This window comes from Tiliqua scincoides, chromosome 2 (genome assembly GCF_035046505.1).
Source record: "Tiliqua scincoides isolate rTilSci1 chromosome 2, rTilSci1.hap2, whole genome shotgun sequence".
In the NCBI taxonomy this organism is placed as follows: domain Eukaryota; kingdom Metazoa; phylum Chordata; class Lepidosauria; order Squamata; family Scincidae; genus Tiliqua; species Tiliqua scincoides.
In genome coordinates this window covers 105683828-105705899 of record NC_089822.1, presented here as the reverse complement: position 1 = coordinate 105705899, position 22072 = coordinate 105683828, and the positions used below count along the sequence as shown (strand labels likewise).

Sequence of the window (22072 nt, the reverse complement as noted above, 5' to 3'; positions counted from 1 at the left end):
TCCTGCACAGTAGTCCCCCAATGTGGACCAGTTTGTCTAAAACGCATGCAATCTCAAATGGGCTCTGCCACATGCCTGAACTTCATCTGAAATTTAACCTATGGTCTCTGTTACTATTTTAAACCCCACACCAACATTTGAAGGGTTCAACTCTCTTAATCTATTCACCTGTTTTGATGGTGAAAGCTGAGGTTTCCATCTCCTGTTTACTATGTGCAAATACATGGATAAACATATGTGGCTATTCTGGCCACATCTATCATAGAAGGGACCTATAAGGTCATCTAATCAAACCCCCCCACCCTCCCCACCCCTGCCGCCGCCACCTATAGCAGGAAATCCTCCTAGTTTAATTTTCAGGCCTGAGGTTGTAAAAGTCACATGCTATATCATTTCTGACCACAAGCTCATGTAACCAAATGTAGCTCTTCCATACAAATAAGAAAACAAATAAAACTTGCACAAAGAAAACTGGCACTAAATTAGAGAGAAATTCTAATTTAGTCTTCCCTTTAAAAAACCAGTTTTCTATGTAGACAGAACATTTGTATGGATAAGCATTCAATCATTTGACAGCCCAATCCTATCCACACTTTCCTGGGAGTAAGCCCCATTGACTCTAATGGGACTTATTTCTGAGTAGAAAAGCATAGGATTGGGCTGTGAGTCTCTCCCTGCAGTTGGATATGAGCCAGCCCAAAAACAAATTAGTAGTAAACTCAGTAACAATTAGACCTCCCTTACTTGTATGCTAGAATTAGTGCTAGAATTTATTTCCTGTACTAAGAGGAATTGCATGCATTACTCCTAATTAAAGATTCTGTTAATAATTGGTCTGCTAGCACTGTTAGCAAATCCTGTACCACACACTAAGCATTATTTCACTGTATCCAGTAATGCAATCTAATTCAACAATGCCTTCTTTGTGCTGAAAGGATCCTAGCTCAGACCAAATCCTCTCATGGCCCAATCCTAACTAGCTCTGGCCAGTGGGGTGGCACAGCCTCCACTATATCCAGTGTGAGCAGGCTTGAGTACTCAGGATAAGGGATATTTTCTCCTTATTCTGAGTAATGCTACAGCCAATCTGAAGGGGCTACTCAGATCTGCACTAGCTAATTCACTGACATAAGTCCAAGCAACCCCTCCATCAATCTCACTCCCCTCCTGGGTCTGATCCACCACCTGTTCCATCCTTCCCCACCCAGAAACATCTCCAACCTGCCTCTGTTTCACCCTCTCTCCACCCAGTGCTTCAGTCACCTCTGCTGGTAGCTAAACTTCTGGATGCAGCATTGTCCGGTGACACAGGCCTCCCCATCAGTGCTGCTTGCTCACCAGGTGCCAATCAAAGACAAGGTTTGGATTTTGCTGTCATTGTATTACAGTCACACTTTGCTAACTTCTTTAACACTCAAACACTGCTATAAAATTACTATCAGCTACATGGACCACACAGACATATGTCACAGTGGGTTGGTTTGGACAACACATATACTGATCCCCTTCAAACTACATGGGGAAGGAGTGCATGCATGTGCATCTCCCCCATACTGGCATTTTATCATTCAGCTGGCATAATCAGGGGTGTGCATGGGGTTCATTCAAGTCGCCATTCATAATTTAAATATTAAAGTAGTATTTAAATGGCACAATGAGGGGAAGGTCAAATGAACGGCTCCTCTGCACAACTATGCAGCAGCATAATTGTGCATTGGGAATTTGTGTGTACACACTCCTCCTCCATGTAACTCTGAGGGGCTGGCAGATGTATTATCTGAACTGCCTCTGTGGAACTGAATTTGGAATTCCAGTCCTGAGTTACTATACCAATAGTAACTATACTATAACTATAGTAACTAAAACAATACTATACCAATAGCTCCATAGCTGCTTCCCTCAGGCATGCTGGTAGTGATAGGATGAGAAGAAGCCACAGTTCCAGTCCCTGAAATGGAAACAAACAAGCGAATGTTCTTCTACATTGGACTGGTCCAACAGCTCACACAGACCATCAAAATAGACTGGGAGGAGATACAGTTTGGGCATCCCTTATCTGAAGTATTTGAGACCAGAAACATTTTGGATATCACATCTTTCTGTATCATGGAATACTTGCTATACCTAATGAGATATCTTGGGGGGGGGAGACCTAAATACAAAATTTATTTATGTTTCATATGTACCTTAGGAGTGGGCAAACTTTCAACTTTAGGGATCCTGGACCTTTAATGACTGGAGAGAGAATTTCAGTAGGTGCAGCTTATTCCTTTTCTATACAATTGGGCTGCCACACCCAAGACCTGTTGAGGACTAAGGTGTTGCTGTCGTGGTTGGAGAAGGTGCTGGCAGGAGAACCTTTGTAAGTTGAACAGGTGAGTTACCCTGGAAGTAGGGTTCAGCAATGCAGAACTAGGGTGATTGTTGGGGAACAAAGGGGAGCTAATTAGTTTAAAGTTGGCCTAGGTTCTCTAGGCAAAGCTTGGACTGGAAATTTGGCAAAACACAGTGCTAAAAAAATGTTGTGGTTTTTGGAATACTTTGAATTTCAGAATTCCAGATAAGGGATACCCAACCTATACTAATTTTAAGAAGAGAGACCAGATTCTTCCTACCACGTAGCTTCTGACACTGTCAAACAGGGCTCTACATAGATTGCCTTTGTGAGGTACAGGGGGAAGCCCTGCCTTGCTGGGGTCCCAAAACATAAAAGGAAGATCCCAGATGGTGAGAGGGCATTGGGGGAGGGGGCGGGAAGGTTAAGGTCAAACAGAAATGGGGAAATACATTTCAATGAGATGGGAGAAGTAGTAATGCTGCTATATTGGGGCTTTCTATACACGCCCCCCCCCAGCAGCTTGTTCAGTAGGGATAATGTAATATTCCATTATGATGATATGAAAATCTTCCCAAGGCCATCATCCTGGGTGATGGCTTACTCACAAGTACCCCTGCTCTCTATTAAGAGTCTATTCACAAGTGACATAGGGAAGCTAGAAAATGAGCCTGGCAGGAGATCCATGTATAAAAAGCAGAGTAAGAAGTTCTAGAGCACCACAGTCAGACAAAGAACTGGGTGCTCCTTTTGTTTCTGGTTCAGACCAAAGGAGAGGTCTAGTCGTCACCCCCATGCTCAAACACAACCCCCCTTCTGTGGAGGGGAATATTGAAAACTATCTCAACAAAACCCTGTGTTCTGGTTGAGGGAAGTCATTTAAATGGAACCTTCCCAAATCCTGTTAGTTCTGGTTCCAGCATGAGAAGGGTATGCAAAGCAAAACCTATTACAGCCAATGACATCATTGGGGGGTGAGGACCACACTGGGTGGCACCATGGCGGTGAGCTGGAAATTTCCTGACCAGGCCAACTGGGAGGCCAGGTAGACCTGGGCTCTGCCTTGGGAAGCCTGGTGGACCTGGGCTCTGGAATCAGATGGGTTGACTTCACCCTATGGACAAAACTCCAGCCAAGAGGCCAGGTCTAGCTGGCAGGTAGACTTTGGTCCTGCATAGGGAAGCCTGATCAACCTGGCCTCTTGGCTGGAGTTTCGTCCATAGGGGTCAACCCATCTGGGCTCCTGAGACTTTTCTGGTTGCTGCTATCCTCTCTGGCCTATTTTGCCCCCCCCCGTCCTATTTCACCCATCTTCATCACCACCCTCCCCTTGCCCCACACTGGGTGACACCACTGAGCATAGGTGAGTGTTTTAAAGGTTTCGGGCAATATAAAACCAGAAAGATGCTGCAGAGGATAAAGCTGGAAGTGATGCTACTCTGTTTGACTATTTGAGTTTGCTGTTTAAAAAGTGTAAGAAAGCAAAGAGGTAGGAGAATGGTGGGACCTGATGGATCTGTAGGAGGCTAATGTCTGTGCCACTCTTAAGGGAAAATGGAAGGAGATGGTGGTGGATGCCTTGTTGCCAAGGCAACAGGGATGCCTGGATGCTTTTCTAGGAGAAAAATAAAATAAGAAGCAAGGATAGCTTGAGAGCTGCTGATTAAAGGCAGAGGATAAGGGCCAAACTATGCATTATAAAACGTGTGAATACAGTGAATAAAGAAAAAATACTCCATTTTTTTTTTCTTTAAAGCACAGGGACATGCTATACCCAATCATGTGGCTTTCCCCATGTGCTATTTACAGTTTTAATGAAAAAAAGTTCTTTTGAAAGCCAGTTGAAGCTTATTGAAACTTCTGTATGAGTAGAATGGAATGGGGGACGACGACACAAGATCAAGATAGGAAGCATGGCAGGGGTTAAGCACTAAAAACCTCTGTTTGTTTGGCAAGCTTCAGTCTTGAAAGACTCTGGTATAAGCCTACAGCACCTGGTATTCCCAGGCGGTCGCCCATCCAAGTACTAACCAGGCTTGACCCTGCTTAGCTTCTGAGATCAGATGAGATCAGGCATGTGCAGGGTAACAGTTTCATGCTTTTGTGACATTTTGCATGTTCCCCAATGTATGTTTGTTTTTTAAAGCAAGCAAGCATATTCTTTGTCATATGTAGTTTGGCCTTAACAAGAGATCTGCAGCAACACTACCCTGAAAGGAAGAATCAGGGCAAGAAGTGAAAAACAGTGCAAATGGCAGTGTTTGTCCCTCCAGACTGCACCACAAAGAACTAGAGAAGAAGCTAGTAGCTGTCGGCACTCCCTCACTTTGGCCTCCTCAGTAGTCACCACACATTCTGCACGAATTGCACACATGCTCTGTCCTAAAAAACAATATGCTTTGCAAAAGGAACTGTCTGTGGTAAGTGACTAGCAACACAATTCTAAGTGTAACTTGAGCCAGCACAGCCATCCCTGTGCTGGCTCAGAGTGTTGCGTACATGCCATAAGGCACGTTTGTGGCTACTTGGGAGCTGACTGGGCTGGCGCAAAGGCCTGTGCAACACTGGATCCCAACCCTGAGCTGGCCAGCAGAGGTAAGTTCATATTGGGCACTGCAGGGAATGGGGAGGGTGGCAGGATGGTGAATTGGAGGATGGGAGGGGGCCTCCTCCACCACCATATCCTAACCCCCACTCCCAGGCCAGGCAGCCCTACACAGGCTTCCCAAATTTGCACCAACGATATAGTAGGTATGGATCCAAGAAGCTCCATAGAGGTGGCTAGGACATTATTTGAGGTAAGGGGGGGGAAAATCCCCTTACTTCAAGGAGAGCTCTAGCCTACCCCTAAAATGCATTGGATGCCACACAGCTTAGGACTAGGCTGTGAGAGACCAGCTTAAGCATTTTGTAGCAGACTTTCCCAGTTAGTAGTCAATTCTGCTTCATCAAGTCACTCTGGGAGTTAACAGGGAGGGATGTGTGTGTTTGTGTACAAGAAACTGCTGACCAGTCAGCAGACAACATAGCCAATGTTGATTTAATATGCTGTAATGAAACAAAACTGGTTTCTACATTTCCTTGAAGTAAATGATGGGAGGAGCCGAAGTGAGAACCTTAATTGGGTGAGGCTAAATAAAATAACAGAAAGGGAAAGATGGTCAACAGTTGGTCACAGATTACTCAGGTGGGAGGCAAGAAATAGGAATAAGGGCACAACCTAAGCTTACAAGGTATTTGCTTTGAGCAGGAGGGCAGGTGGAACTGAGCAATGAGTGCCTTTCCAAAAGGAAGCATTACAAGTTAGGAGAGGGTGAAAGGAATAAGGCTTGGTATACCCAGAAGTGCATTCCACAAAACACAGAGGCTCCCAAAGCACTAGTATGTATCTTTCAGAACAAAAGCAGGAATTTCAAACCATTGGTCCAGTTTAGCTGCTAATGTGTAGATCACTACTTTGTGAAATGAACACCAGTAGCATAGCCAGAGAAGGTTCAAAGCACTCAGTTTTGCAGGGCACCACACTGTGGCATGCGGGCAGCCCCTCCCCCTCAGAGCCATTCTGGGCCACTAGAGCAAAGCGGAGGCATCTAGTCTGTTTGGCCCTAGTGGCCCAGATTGGCTTCGAAGGGGACGAGTGCCTGCATGCCACAGTGAGGTGCCATGCAAAACTGAGTGCTTTGCACCCTCTTTAGCCATTGAAGCTAGTCAGGCTTCAAGAGGAAGGACATCCCACAGGATGAGTGCCAGTACCAAAAATTATCTGCTCCTAGTAGATGTCCACCATATACCTAATGGAAACTAAAGATAGCAATCCAAGTACGTGATCAAGATGGCACATTAAGGAGAAGTTCCCATATTCAAGAGACGGTTCCAAATAAGAACCCTGGGGTCTTAAGGCACCCAGGTTCCAAATTTTGCAGCAGGACAAAATTAGGGCTTTAACCCTAATAAACAATGCCCAGAAACAAACAATGCCCTTGAACAATGCCCAGAAACAAACAGATCACAAATGCAAATCATAGGTGGGGATGATCTACTAGGATCTACTAGGATCTACTACCAACTAGGAGCTGCAGCCAAAGCCTTTCCTGCATTTTGTACCAATTGAAGTTTCTAAACATTTGTCAAGGGCAGTTCCATACAGAGGTTATTACTGTACAGTACTGTGACCAGAAAGAAGATACTTAGCATTTGTACAGCACTTTTGAGTGTGTAAAGCACTACATTTATTATGATACGGCCACCTAGTGAGTTCACTGCAGAGATAAGATTCAAATGTCGTCATTCAGAGCCCTGATTCACAGCCCAGTCTCTTTGGCACTACAATGCACCAGCTCTCATGACTAAAGCATGGATTGCCCATGATAACATACACCATGTCTCACAGTATAGAAAAGCAGCGCTGAATATGAGAAAGGAGTTTCTTTCCATGTTTCCTGCCTGTGTACTTAAGAAAGGAGACTCCCTAGGCTTGCCCTAAATTTGTTTGTGGAAGACATAGATAAGCAAAGTAAACTATTCCTTCAGCAGTCAAGGAATTATCAGCTGGTATCTGCTGGTGCTTGATAACATTTAGAAGCGATACAATGTTTTTAAAGGCTTAGTGTTTCCCAAACTGTTGGTCGGGACCCACCAGTGGGTCATGAGCCGATTTCTGGTGGGTCGCAAAATTTTTTTGAAACATTAAAAAAAAAACACTTTACAAGCACCTGTTTGCAAACGAAAATCATTACCTGGAATGCTAATCTGTGGTATGAGATAATATTCTTACCACCAAATTAAAATGTCACATTTCCAACTTTCTCTAGTAATTGTCACGTTGTTGATCACATGTGAACCCAGTTTCAGTTTGTGGCCTGGCCTGGAAGTCCCTAACAGCACATCTTCCTGCCCAGTTACGCCTTCTGGGTACGCTGGAATGACTAAAAGTTTGGGGAAACAGTCCTTGAACTCCATTTCAAGGGAGAGTCTAACAAATGTCTACACACATATATATGTAAAGTCTCTAGCAGTCTTAGGCATATAGAACCCTGATTATTAATTTATAATTAATAAATATTTCTTTCTAGATCTCTTTTTTGCTCCAGTGGGTTGTAATGGATTGTAGTTTTTAAAAGTGGGTCCCAGTGCTAAAATGTTTGGAAGCACTGGTTGAAAGTGTTTCACATGCATTATTTTGTTATAATCCTTACAACAACCCCATACAGTAGGTCGGAATTATTATCCCCATATTGCAGAAAGGTATCTAAAGAAGTAGTGGCAGAAGTGAGACTCCAACTGGGGACTTTCTGATTCAATGCTCAGATTTTTGGCCACTGCACTATATCAGCTCTCTCAATATTGTAGTTTGAGAATGGAGAGTTTCTCTTTTCCTCCAAAACAGGTATTGTTAGTAGGATGCCAGCTGTTGGCAAAATGTTAGACACAATCACCTGAGATTGTCTATTGAAATTGTATGACTACTCAGAAGTAAATCACATTGTGTTCAACAGAGTTTACTCTCAGGAAAGTGCATATAGGATCACCGCCTTAGAGTATAATCCAAAAAAGGCAGTAGACCAGCACAAGTCCCTTGCGCCAGCCCAGAGATGTTGCAAAAGTGCTGTAAGGCACTATCGTGCCACAGGGAGAGGAGGGAGGCCAGTGTACAGATGTGTGTCGGCCTCTGGAGACTGACGCTGGTGCCATTGCGTTGGAGTAAAGGTAAGCCCGTGCTGGCTGTGTTGGGCCAGCGCAGGGGGTCTGGGGGGCAGACCCGTTGGCAGGCTGCAGTCGCATAGGGGAGATGGGGCCACAAGTGCCAGATCCTAGCCCCAGTTCTGGGCAACCTGGAGCAGTTCTCAGATCTGTGCCACCTCTTTAGGTGGAGCAGATCCAAGTAGTTCCATTGGAGTTCCATTGGGGCTGCAGCGGCATTACCAGGGGTAAGGGGAATGTATTCCCCTTGCCCTTGGAGCTGCAACCCGCCCCAGCCCTGCGTTGGATACGAGATAGGCCAGCCAGCCTCCCCGTTTCAGCATGAGTTAGGATTGGAATGTGAGTCTCCGATCATTGTATATATTATCATGTTACCATCATCAGGACTGATTCCTCCAGTCAAGGTCTTCCTTTGATTCCTGAAAGCAAATACAAACATGGTTAATTATTATCCATCAAACTACCCAATTGTCACTCTCATGTGAAAAAAATGATGCTTCTATGCTTTAGAAGGCATGGCAGTTTGGTTCTAAAAACCAAGTTGCTTAAAGCTCTTTGCTTCTAAAATTGCATAGGTGGAACACATAGTCATTCCTCTGATGCATGAGGCACTGGAGAGCCAGAAGCAGAATGTATTTGATGAGGTCTGACCAACACAAACTTTTGCTTTCGTCATGCACCGAATTTGTTTTGTAGATTCCACAAACTCCAGAACCATTAGGTAACTGGAATTCATGCTAACTTCAAGGAAAATAACCATAACATAATAGAGAGAACTGGGGGGTTACACTCCTTTCCTCAGCAATGGTAGAGGACAACCTGGCTGGGCAAATAAGCATGGAGCGTTCTCCTTCCCTACAGGGAAGAATAACAGTAGGTTGATCAAGAAGCTGCATTAATAAAAGGTCACATGCAAAGAAGTGAATTTAGTAATGGAAGGATATTCCAGACCAGGGGTGTCAAACTCATTTCATACCAAGGGCCGAAACAGCATTCATGGTGCCTGCTAAGGGCCGGAAGTGATGTCATTAAACAGGTCATGATGTCATTAAACAGGTCATAACCCAAAATAAGCACTTTTTCTCACTTAGGAACTCATTAGCTGCAAATGAAAAGAGAAAATACAAAATCGTGATCATATTTCAAAATATGGGAGAGCCCAATTTTCATGTGGGCTGCCCTTATAGCAGTAGCACCTCAGCAGCTGAGAGCCTGAGGGCGGGATAAAAAGCTTCCGTGGGCTGCATCCGGCCCCTGGGCCTTATGTTTGACACCTGTGTTCCAGACCATAGTAGCATGGCTCTGGAGTGTGTGTGATGGTGGCAAGTACTGCAGGTGCTGCAACATGCTGTGTAAGCAGCCTCTCACTCGCTGTTGGAGCAATCCTGGGCAGCAATGCATGGGAGTGCTGCCATGTTGCCATCACTGCTTGGAATGGCTCTGATGGCAAGTGGGCAGGGCCACTTACACAGCACATTGAGGCACCTGCAGTACTTACTATGCTGCCCCCCCCCCTTGATATGTCATTGCAAGACATTTCTCAATTCTATTGATTTAATAACATTCGGTCTTTATTTTATAAGAAAACACAAGGATGATGTAAGACATAAAGAAAGCAACCTGATTTTCCAATGGATATTCTTTGCCATTCAGAAAAAAAGAGAAGCCTGCCAAACCAGTTTACTCTCTGGATTACAAGCAACTTAAGCAGTTGTAAACTGTGTTGTTCAGCCTCTTTTGAACTTCATACAGCACTAGGCACTTCAGTAAATGGAGAAAGAGGCAGAGGTTTGCCCTCCTTGTTGACCCTGCTGAACCTGACCTACCTGATATAGTGCACAAATGCCACCACCAGTGCAACCAGGTAGAAGGAGAAGAAACTCAGGAGGCTGAAAAGCATGGCATTCACATAAACGGACCCTGTGAGGAGAATGAACCTATTGTCAACATACAAGGCAGAAGCCATCACCCATCCCTGAGCCTCAATCAATCAACCTTTTGCTCCTTCAGATATGTTTCTTAAACTCTCCAAAGCCTCATCTCCTTGCTAGAACTGACCAAGGACTGTAAACATCCACTTTCTTCTCTATCACACAGATGTGTTGAGGTCCCACAACTGAAACGGATCAGAAGGAAGCTGGTATACCTGATCCTACCTAGGGAAGGGCAGTGTCACACAGGGGGACTGGTTGAGCCCAAGGCCCACACTCACACAGGGGCCAACACAGGAATGGGATCCAGCCCTGCAAGGAACTGCCCTGTGAAATGCAACAGCATGAAGACACATAATTAAAAAATAGAGTTGCAGGGTGACTATATTTTTCTTACTCCTACTAACTTTTAAGGCACTTTTACAATGAGGTTTTCTTATATTTAGCAGGCGGAGAGCAACTCTCCCTATTAATCCCAGCATAGTATCTTTTTCAGTGGCTGTTTGCAGGTATTTCTCTCTTGCGTATGTGCTTGCTTTTTTTAAAAAAAACAACTGTGGCCCCTTGGGGTGGGAAACATTTTTTTTTTTCATTAATTTTGTTATGTAAAAAAATAGTTTGTGAACTTTTTGGATGAAAAGTGGTATATAACTCTATGTGCAATCTGAAGTCAAAATTTGACTCTTACTACTAAGCTCCATGCTTCTGTGACTCATGTTTGCTCCCAGCATTCCATGTGATCGTGCAATGGCCACTGCCTGGAGCACATGTGATCTGCTGGTGGGGAGGGGGAAATGCCCACATGAGTCTTGCACAGGCAGTTCTTCTCCCAACAAACCAATCAGTCTTGCTCCTAAGCACTGGGTGCCGCCTTATTGCAAGTGATCTCTGGGAGTAAGATAGTTGCAAAGACGGCTGCAACTCCTTCTCTTCCACCCTTCAAGGTGTTACCTCTGCCAGGTAACCTTGGCACAGGAAGGGAGTGTCACGGGAGCCACGTGCACAGAGGTCTAGGTCCTTACCGCGCCCCAGGTCTTGGTGCAATCTGACACCAGCCCTGGATCCCACACCAAGTGGTGGTCTGGCCCTTCTTCCTGAGAACGGTGCAGTTACATGCTCAACAACCATTCTGTAGTAATGTCGTACAGACCATATTTAAAGGAGCAGTCGTTTGAAGAGGCTAGATTATGAGGCTAATCATGAGAAGTCATAGAATTCTACTCAGAGACAATAACCTTTAATGGACGGCACAACGGTTACTGCAAGTCTCTTCATTCTCCGAAGATTCCAGGTTTCGTTAGTCTTTCCTGTAAGAAGGTTTTTAAAAAGATGATTACTTTGTTGGTAATCCAAGAGTAGTTCAAGGGCAATTCTGAGCAGTAGCACCATACATGCAAGATTAAGGCATAAGGAGTCCCATACCTAGAAGTGCTCTAGCAGCACAGCCCAGGTACCTCATTTTCTATAATATTCTATTTGATGTTATATGGATACAGAATACACAGGAACGTTCCCAATTTGGAAGCCTTATGCTTTTTTCACATCCTTTTGTTGGGCTTTAGTAGAGGCCAAACTAAACATTATTTTGAACCTTTTCCAAAAGAAGTCACTTAGCCTAACTCAGAGTGGTGGCTTCTTCATGCACCCCCTTCTGGAATCCCCATCTGGTTTCACAATGTGGCCACTGCCCCCTTCCTCATCCTCTGGAGACTCTGAGTTAGCAGCAGCTTACCAGCCAACTCTTAGTTCAGCTGAACTGCTGCAAGCCTCCAAGCAGAGCGCTGTGCTCAGAGGTCTGGAGCAGCTCAGTAGAAGCCAGAAGTCAGCTAGGAAGCTGCTGGAGAAGGAATCGGGGGGAGGGGGTCAGTGGTGGTCCTGGTGCTTTTCCCACCAGAGGCCCCCCCCCAAAGTCACTGCGATAACTTCCATGTCACCACCTCCTTTCCCCCTTTGGAAAAAAGGGGGGGAGGAAGGAGGTTAGCACAGTCTCCAATGGAGCCTTTTGCGTCACTGCTGAGTGGCACGAAAGGCTCCATCAGAGTTTCATCAGAGAAAGCTCTGACACAGCCTTTCATGCTGATTAACAGTGGCACGAAAGGATCCACCTGAACCAGAAGCGGTGCATGTCTCCTCCAAATCGGAGGAGGTTAGCGCCAGTTCCAGCCGGCTACCCAGCCATTCTGAGGGCTACCCTCTTCTCCTCTCCTTTCTTTAAAGGGGAGGAGAAGAGAGTGGTCCGCAGATGTGGTCGGGAACAACACCGACAGGGGCTGCAGGAGGTTTCCGAAGATCTGAGGCTGCCCTCCTCTCCTCTGCTTTAAAGAAAGGAGAGTAGAAAAGGGTGGCTCTCGGATTGGTGCAGAACCATGCTGACAGTGAGAGCACAGCCACTGTAGGGGTGGTTCCAGGCTGCCCAAAAAGACAGTGGTGGGGGAATGAGTCATGGTGCTGCCTCCCCAAGCCTGGCACCCAGGGCATTTGCCCCCATTTCCCCCTGTGTATGCCACTGGGGGGCAGCCTCATTGCAAAGCTGCTGCCGCACTCCTCCAAACCCAGAAGTGACTTCACAATGTTGTGTGACATCACTGGCCCAGGTAACACTGCCCTTGGCTAGCTGCTGTCTTGGAGTCCTTGCAACTGCTTTTGCAAGAAGAAAACTAGCTTTGGGGTCCCAATCACAGAGTTCCAACATGAGGTGTCATTTAGCTCTAGGATTCCTGTAACATTTGGCCCAAAGAATCTTGTTTTGATACAATTCCCTGGGGACACTGCCATTGCAATACGGTGTGGAAAACCAAGAGTGTCCAAGTGTCTCTTACATACAGTCTTTTCCCAATTCTTTCCGTCCATCTTACCCAGAATGGAGAAAGGCACTGAGCCTCCACAGGCATAATCTTCTGGCTTTATGACAAAAACGACAAAGAACTGCTCACCCAAGAAGTCCTTTTTCTGCACAAAAACAGGGAAAAAATAAGGCTGGTTCTTCCAAAACATAAGTGGAGTCTATAAATTGAAAGTAATTCCATTACTTTATTTGTGGACTATATTATTCATAGTTGTTGGAGATCAATAGCCATGACTCTCACAAGTGTTGATTTACCTTTCAGCTAGTGATTTTTGCTCCTTCCTGGGAGGACTCAAATTGCAAAATCTGGGCTCAGCCTTCAGGATGTTGCTATTCTCCTACTGACCTCCTGTGGCATTAATCAAGGGTCAGGGACTACAAGACTTAAGGAATCTCACAAGCCTCTGAGGCTGGGACTGATACACTTTACTACCCACCATGTGGTAAGTAGCCACATGTAGTCCTAATTCTGATGGAGAATTTTAAAGAATTTCTGAAAAGCAGGCAGAGTAAGCCAGAGAGGACTGTTAAGCTGCTGGTCACCCTTCTCTAACCATAGTTTATCTAATTTTATCATTGTTTATCTTATCCATCTGTTAATGGTTAATTGTCCTTGTACTTCTAAATTCCTAGGGAACAACAGCACAGATAACACTGGGAGTGCCTCTATAATCCCCTCCAGTTTTTTCTGCCTGTTTCCAGGGGAACTGGAATTCTCCACAGTCAGAGCCTTGTCTATACACGACTTCTTTTCATGTCATGAGTGACACATGTACTTGGACTCCTGGTCTAGGGAATCCTCTTACACATATTTACCTGGGAACAAGTCCCACTGAAATCAATCTGATTTATTTCTGAGCGAATACAGACTAGCCCTTGGTATCTGCAGGGGATCTGTTCCAGGACCATGTATGGATACCGAACATGCAGATATTGAGATCTGCAGGGGGCCTTCAGAGGACCTTGGGACGGGATTGGAAGGGCCTTCTGGTTGCATCTGGAGGTGTTCTAAGGCGCACTGAGGTTGCCTGCAGCCACCACATGCCTCAGAAGGCCTCCTAGAGGTTTCTGAGAGGCACTTGGAGGCCTTCTGAGATAGGGGAGGTTGTGTGTGACCTCCCCGCACCTCAGAACACCTTCCAGACACGGCTGGAAAGCACTTCTGGTCATGTCCGAGAGGTTCTGTGAGGCCCTCCCGATGAGGGTTTGGACCCACAGGAAATCAAATTCATGGGTCCTGAACCTGTGGGTAAGGAGGGCCAACCTGTATGCACTGTACGACAATCTGTGCTTCTGGAAGGAGCAGCTTCTGGCATGGCATCTTTGCCTTGCTGCACCCTGAAAGAGTGATACAACTGATTTTCATTCATTTCCACAAAATGCTTTCACTTCCTGTATTTTCCTGAAATCAGAAGCACTCGACCCAGCCCCCATCATTAGCCAGAGAATGGAGCAGCTGCAGGGAGCATGTTTCTCCCTCCCTGCCTAAAAGAATGCTGCTCCAATGTGGCAAAGGACAGGAGAAGTGAGGGGAGGCATCCTTTGTCCTCTGCCATCAGCCAGAGTATTAAGTGGCTCCTGGGTTTTTCTGCGCTGTTATCATAAGCCACATAATACATGTACACATACATACATACATACATACGGGACAAAATATCAAACAGTGCATAGCCTACAACTATGCATAGGACAGTATAACCCACTCACCTGCACAGTGATGGCTGCCTGTTTTGTCATGGACTGGTAAACTCCATTAAATTCCACATTATGGTCCAAATCATAAACTGGGCACTACAACACATGGGTTTTCGAATTAGTTTCAAAAAGCATTTCGCAAACTGTTACCATTTGCTCCAGGATCTAATTTAGAGCCATTGCTTCACTGGTATTCTATCTTGCATGAAATGGGCAACTAGTTAAAATTTAGTTTCACTTTGGTCTTGGTGACAATGGAGATTTGCATATTGTGAAACCTCCTTTTACTGGCTGTCAGGAAGTATGGCACTTATCTGCTCTGGCCGCGCAGGCCGTCCCGCTGGTGCCTAATAGTCTGCACTGTTGCAATGTGCTTTAGGGCACATTTACAAAATTGTACTCACTCACTCTGCCGGCACCAGTGTGGATAGGATTAGTGGTGTCACTAGGGTTTATGTCACCCGCTGCAGGAGTCCAGCGCATCACTCCTTATGATGGACATCCTCCCATGCAGTAGGCGGGGCAATGCCCCAGGCAGTGGGTGTGGTCATGTACCATTACCCTGCCCTGCTATTTTCTAGGGACTATCATTTTTGATGAATAGAGATATTTCAATGCAATTTATTGCATTCTGCATGAAATTACACACTGATTGATATATAACATTGCGATATTCAAAAATACCAAGATTTTAAAAATTTTGGCAAGTAGTGGTCTCAGCCCCCTGTGCGTGTCACCTGGTGTGGCCTGCACCCCCTGGTCATGCCACTGGATAGCACTGCACTGTAAATAAGATAAGATAAAGCCCCCAGTACTTCTAATCTTATTAATAATGTGCAAACCAAGGTCTAGAAAACTACACCAACTGTTTTACTAGTTGGAGTTTATTGGCCCCACCCACTCTGCAAGCACTTACCACAATGTCCTGGATGGAAACAACAGAGCAGGGATAGACAGTCTCAGAAGTCACTCTGACTATAACGGAATCCACATCTGGAGGAAACTTGTACAGAAAATACTTCAAGAAGAGGAAATAATTTTAGGATTCTTGCTGTGATAAACTATAAAGACATCCTTATGAAAGGTGAAAAATCCCACATATCAGAGAGTACAAACTTCTAATGACAGCCCAAAAACATGATGCAGCAACCTTGTTTGAACTAAGCAACTTGGTTCAGATCAGTGCCAGGATAGGAGACTTTCAAGGAACATGATGTACCCAGCTTTGGGCACCATGGACAAAAGATGAGATACAACTGTAATAAAGAGATCTCTCTGATGGCAAAATCAAGTTTGCACCTGAAGATTCCCCTGCTTGCATTCCACTGTGAAGCTCCAGAGCCATTTTGTAATTTAAACAATACTACTATTTGCTAAAATTTAATTTACTCTGGCTACTTTTGTGCAAGCTTTAATTTTAAGAACTCTTCACCTTCACATGACACCTTCACATCACATGACAATTTATGTTTCTGTCCCCCAGTACTGCTGACTGACTTTATACGTGGCAAGCTGAAACATGTGCTGTCCATTAATATTAAGTACAGCAGTACAATGTCCACATATTGGCATTGTTCTGTCTCTTTTTGAGAGGTGCATTCCCAGATATAACAAATGCTGGGCAGTATCATATACTACAGGATGCAAACATGGTTGTTCCCTTGCTATTAAGGCAAACAAGAAAGCTCTTTTTTGCCTGTGTACACTGCATTCCTGTGGGGAGGCCAATGTGTGTCCTTGCACTGGCCTCCTTGATTCCTGTGGTGGCATGAACGTGCTTTATGGCATGTTCATGACACCTAGAAGACAGCACAAGGGACTTGCACCAGCTTAAGCACAACTCTGAATTGCGCTCTAAGAGAATTTTTTGCAGTCTCTCTAAAGTACAATTGCCAGGATTTGTTAAGTGTATATGAACTCTCCCACCCCTTAACTCATGGGGAGCTCTGCTCCAGATACAATCCATATATTTTGCAAGGATCAAAAGCGATTAATAAAACAGGCATCTGTTTTACAATATAATTACTCCCCATGGTCACAAGAATCTTCATGTGAGAGATTTCAGATGTTTCACAAACATATTTTGATTGTCCTATGGTGGTTGGATTACATTGTCTAGTCTTGTGCTATGTAAATAGGTCATAACACCGCCTTAAAAAGGGATGGTCTTGATTCTTGCAGTCTCACTTGCTGGATAAGAATGAAATTCATTTGTTACGAAAAAGTCATATGTAACCAGTAGTAGTAGTAATAGTAGTAACCAGTACAGGCAATCAGTAGTCCTGCTTACCTGAGGTTGGGAAGGGCTGGCAGTGAAGTTAAAAGCAGTACCCGTTCTGAAACAAAAGTGGGGGGGGGGGGAGGAAATAGCATAAAAACTGAAACACACACAGATCTGACAGGCAGTAGCTTTCTTGAAGCTTCATCCAGATCTCAGTAATATACTGTATATTCACGGCAGATTTGGGCCCAAATTCTATCCAACTTTCCAGCACTGGTGCAGCTGTGCCGATGGGACATGCGCTGCATCCTATGGTAGGGGGACAGCCACAGAGGCCTTCTCCAGGTAAGGGAATGTTTGTTCCCCTTCCTCAAGGCTGCACTGCGGCTGCACCGGCACTGGAAAGCTGGATAGGTTTGGGCCCTTAATCTTTTCAAATAATCCGTGTCTAGATAAGACAAATGAATATAGAGTGGGAAAGCAGGTATTGAACCAAAACTAAGGAGAAGCTGAAGGGCAAAATGACTACTTGAACCAGATGACCTTGAGCAGGAACAGTGTTTGTCCTCAATAGTATCCTCAGAACCTTCTTTCAGAAGGAAAACAGTCAGCTTAAGCCATTTCTGCCCAACGTTGCATATATGCAACAGGGACCATATGTGTACACTGTGGGCTGGGCAATAATGGGTTAACTGCATCACCAGAGGACCTCTTTGGTCCTGTCACACTTTTACCTCCTGTTCGTGGAGTTGTCAGAATTGCACAAATACAAGCTGCATATCATCAACCAGCCCACGTTTGGAAGGTTTCTGGTGGTGTACATCATGGCATCTTGTGCTCACATAAATGATCCTGACAACCCTTCCACCAAAAGTACTGTCCTTGCAAGAGTGGGAAAGTGAAGGGTAGGGGACAAGTGGAAAGCACTCAGCTGAAGTCTGGTTTCTTCCCCTATTCCTGTTGCTTCCCTCTTCTTGCTGGGCAAGGGCCCTGCAGTTGATGGAATGAAATGAAAGTAGTAGGGCCGGCCATAGAAACTGTGGCTATAGAAACAGGAGTCAGCTGGCAAGAACGGATAACGTATTAAGAACCAGCCTGGGACATGATTTGCAGATACCTGTGGAAGCTTGGAAAGCACAACAGCTGTGCAGCCAGGATGATGACTGCACTAAGAGAGTAAATACCTGGAGAAATGGAGGGTTCTATGAGTTTCTCTTCTAGAACAAGTCTTGTAAAAACCTCATTTGATTAAAAAAAAAGGGAGGTTTATAGTCAGTCTGCCTATGTAAACCACACTGAGTCTATGAGAAAGGCAGTATATAAACACTTGAAAGACAAACAGACAGATGCAAGCACTGGTCCTAAGATAGACTAGACAGAACACTCTGCTAATATTGCACCTGCCCTGAATTTGTGGTTTGTTTCTCAACTCAGTTTAAAGTGCTAGTTCTTACATTTAAAGTCCTAGAAGTTTTGGAGCAGTTACTTGAAGGACTGTCTCCTCCCAAATTATATTGCCTGCTCACTCAGTTCCTCGGGGGAGGCTCTGCTCTGCGTTCTGCCTCCGCCAGAGATTTAGGCTGTGTTCTTTTTTAGCTAGAAAAAAATGAAGAAGCGATATTTCCAGCATGCTCCTAGCATGCTTCCAGTGAGGTTAATTTAAAAAAAGGCAAAATGGTGTTCCCTCATTGAAATCAATTGTATGGAGGTCACTATGTTTTCACCATACACTCAATAAACTATGGAGGCAGCCAGGTTCCTGACACGTTCCTGAATTCATTTTGATAGAAAATAGGCGGAAGTGATCCAAGCATGGTGGCGGCCATTTTTTCTAGCACGGAGCTCACTTGTAAAAATTCTAGCATGGGTAGTGTCATGAATATGTACAGTTTAGGCCTAGTAACATGTAAAGCCTGAACCAAGCTAAAACAGTAACACAGAAGTGGCTTGCAGTTCCTAGCTGCAAGCTATTTACAACTCAATGGAAGGTGATTATGTAGCACCTAGGCAGCCAGAAAGACGCCCATCAAGGATGGAATGCAGCTGTAGATCTCCAGGGGGGAGGGAAGAGCTGAGAGGGTGAGCTTCCAGCCCTACTTCCGGAGGACAGGGTCTTTGGTCTTGGTCTCTTGGTGAGATAGGAGGTGGGTGCACATCCTGCCCCGCCAGGACCATGTGGCCTTTTAGGTAACTGACCTGAGGATCTACAAAAGAAGCTGACCCAGATGAGATTTAGAGAATAATAGAGTTAGCCAGTTAGCTTTATTATTTTATGCTGATATGTTTCCTAGAAGTTTTTCTGCCTCTAGCATTTGCTGCCTTTTGTAACTTTTTGTAACCCTATGTACTTAATAAAGTAAAAATCCTTTTACCATGTTGGTTCATTGTCTGTTGGGGACAAAGGTTCAGAATCCTGCCTAGCCGTTCAGCAAGCTACCAAAAATCCTCATTGTGGACTAGTAACTTGAGGACTGAGACTTTAAGTAAAGAAAATGCTCAGTGCCTACAAGGGATATAGTTAAGCCTAGAGGGTCTTGGTGTCCCTGGACTGAGGCACTGGCTCTTACAGGGTGGTGGCAGTACTACCGAACAGGGATCTTTGAGGGCTCTAGGGTTCAGAACCAACAACTCTGAGCACCCCAGAACCCTAGGAGTGAGGCCAAGTGTACGACAGGTAGCACGCTAGAACCTATAAAAAGAAAGCAAGTCAAGCATGTTGAAGGCTTAAAAAAACGCTAGAAGCTGTAAAAAGGAAAGCAGCCATAGTTGGTGGGGAGATGAGAGGGCCTTCTTCATTGGGACCTTCAGGATCTGGAACTCCCTGCACCACAACATTTGTATTCCTGAAGCCTTATGGTTTGGTTGGCTCCTAAATCTTGTTGCTGAATATTATGCTGCTGATTACTTGTTTTACTGCAGCGATTTTCAACCACAGGGCAGTGGTACATTGGTGTGCTATGAATGGTCTGCGGTTGTACTGCAGCAGGTTGGGAGAGGGACATTTATTAATTGGACCGGTGGAGGATATGAGCCCCCTGCCAGCAGTGCGGGATGTGTCTTGTCAACTGTCAAAACACTGATGGTATGCCCTGAAAATGCTAGCGCCTTGTCAGAGTGCCGTGAGACTAAAATGGTTGAAAATGGATGTGTTAGCAATTTGTTTCTTTATGTTTTTGGCTTATTCTACAACTATTTTTTTTAAAAAATTTTGTGTTTTTAGTTGCCTTGAGCACTCACCCAAGCTGGAAGTTCTTGAGCCTGGTTACCTGTAGCTGATAGTGAGCATTATAGGGGGCCATGGAAGCCACATCTACAAATATGACCTGCTCTGAAGGTTCACTCTCAGCTGTGGGCTCTGACGGACAGAGGGTACGGCTCACTTCCTGGTAATTGTAACTTCTTTGGTACCTGCAAACACAAAAACAAAACTAATTGATCTTTATGTCAAAGAAAATTCATACCACTGAATTCCAGAGAGGAAAGACATAAATAGTGATGTGAAAGGGATAAGAAGAAAAGAGAAAGCTAGGCCCAGGAGCACTCCCCCCCCCCGGCCAACTTTCCCGGGGTCTATTGAGGAAAGGTGTGGTGAGGAGGGGAGGGGGAAGCCCTGAAGCTGGTGCCTCTCCCCATCTCCCAGATCTGCCCATTAACTCAGGTCAAAATGGTAGGCTGTGCTGCCACCATGAAAACAAAGCCACACCCTCTGTCCCAGTTGCATGAAATATTTCCAAAAGCCTATTCAGTAGCATGTAGCCAGGACTCCAGGATGATAGGAAAATACCAAAGCAAGCAAGCAATTACAAGGAAATCTTCAAGCAAAATAAAATCCATTATGAGACAATACCACTTATCTGGATTTACACCTGGGCATCAGTTTTGGACCCCGTTTCACCTCTCTGATCTAGCAAGGTGGGAAGACTTGATCAGAGATGAACTTTGAGGAAGCCACGTTGTAATGCACCTGAGAATCCTTGGGCTTGATTTTAAGCAACCTAGTTTCAATGAGATTATTGCCCCATCTGATTGGATGCTTTATGAGCATCTGGGCAGCCCAGGAAGCAGACAGAAAGCGAGAACATTAGACTCCTCACTGTTGCCTCCTGTAGCATTTATCTAGCAGCTATGAGTCTAAATTATCACAGACAACTTCCTTTTTCACAGCTTTCTGTAGCACACAACAGTATTATGACTACTTACAGGCCTCGAAAAATAAGAGGAACCTGCCAGGACAGGACCCCCTTCTGCTGCCGAACTACAAACAACACTGGATACTGAAGCTCTTCAGAGTCGCTCTTTACATTAACTCGGACGGCATCAACCTGTGGAGAGATACACAGACAACTTAACAATACAACGCCCCCACCATCCCATTTCATTCAAAAGTTTGTTACGGTCCTTTCAATTCTACCTTCTGCTTGTTGCTACACCACATGACACCTCCCCCCCCACAGCAACAAGGCAACCTCACAAGAAAACTGTCCCACAAATCTTTCATGGTAGGGGTTGGATCCCATCACAGCAAAACTGTATCCAGAATAGATTGAGATGTCCCTTAGTATAGCCTCAGTAGCCCATACAAACAGATTACTGAGATCCCAATCCTATGCATGTCTACTCAGAAGTGTCCCATTATAGTCACTGGGGCTAACTCCCAGGTAAGTGTGGATAGGACTGCAGCCTGAGCCAGAAATCACCACCAACTCTTGCTATGTGGCTAGAGCAGGCAGTGAGTGGAAGCAAAATGTGCGCCACATTAAATTGTATAAGTTATTTAGAGATGCTCTCTTCATGCCCCAATCCACCACCATCACCCCCAACAATTTTACCAACCGACATGCTAGAAGTACAGCTGACACTGCAGGTTGGGTGGGCAGACTGAAATGAAGCAGTTTTGTCAAAGCCAAGTATGTGCTATGTGATACTGCTATTCTGAGATCCAAGCAACACCACACCAGGACCATTTAACTTCCATCTGGGATGCACAGATTGCTGCTGTTACGTAACAATATAACAGAATTAAGAAGCAAAAGGACTTGCATATCTGCAGGAGTAAATAAAGACACTGTTTACAAGAGAGTGCTGCATCAATTATAAGAGACATTTTGAGTTTTTTGTTGATGTGTCCGTTGTGCTCCACCAGAACAGGAATCACAGGATAGCACATATCGCTTTATGTAGCAGCAGTAGCCGCACATCCAGCATTCTACACAGGTAGCGAGTCCAGGTGAGACAGGAAAATATAAGATCCCAGGAAATTTCTGGGCCCCCTTCTTTGGCTTCTGGGCTTGGGTACAAATTACCCCTTTGCACTCCCTCTCATGGGCCCTGGTACGACCCAGTGA

The 22072-nt window shown here is 45.0% G+C and overlaps 1 protein-coding gene and 1 pseudogene across 4 annotated transcripts in view; both read right to left on the bottom strand.

The window, feature by feature from the left end:
* SIDT1 (SID1 transmembrane family member 1) overlaps positions 1 to 20041 on the bottom strand; it is a 39883-nt gene extending 19842 nt beyond the window's left edge. For 2 of the 4 annotated variants that reach the window (XM_066613744.1, XM_066613743.1), the window contains exons 1-9: positions 19965 to 20041; positions 16797 to 16842; positions 15423 to 15524; positions 14519 to 14602; positions 12822 to 12915; positions 11202 to 11273; positions 9862 to 9955; positions 8411 to 8454; positions 1877 to 1948 (exon numbers count right to left, since the gene is read on the bottom strand). In XM_066613744.1, coding sequence (XP_066469841.1) covers positions 1877 to 1948; positions 8411 to 8454; positions 9862 to 9955; positions 11202 to 11273; positions 12822 to 12915; positions 14519 to 14602; positions 15423 to 15524; positions 16797 to 16842; positions 19965 to 20026 — 670 coding nt within the window. In that variant the 5' untranslated portion in view covers positions 20027 to 20041. The remainder of the gene's footprint in view (positions 1 to 1876; positions 1949 to 8410; positions 8455 to 9861; positions 9956 to 11201; positions 11274 to 12821; positions 12916 to 14518; positions 14603 to 15422; positions 15525 to 16796; positions 16843 to 19964) is intronic. The other 2 variants (XM_066613745.1, XM_066613746.1) reach the window with 2 other exon arrangements.
* LOC136642428 (5S ribosomal RNA) lies at positions 4318 to 4434 on the bottom strand (annotated as a pseudogene).
* Positions 20042 to 22072: the final 2031 nt, after the last annotated feature.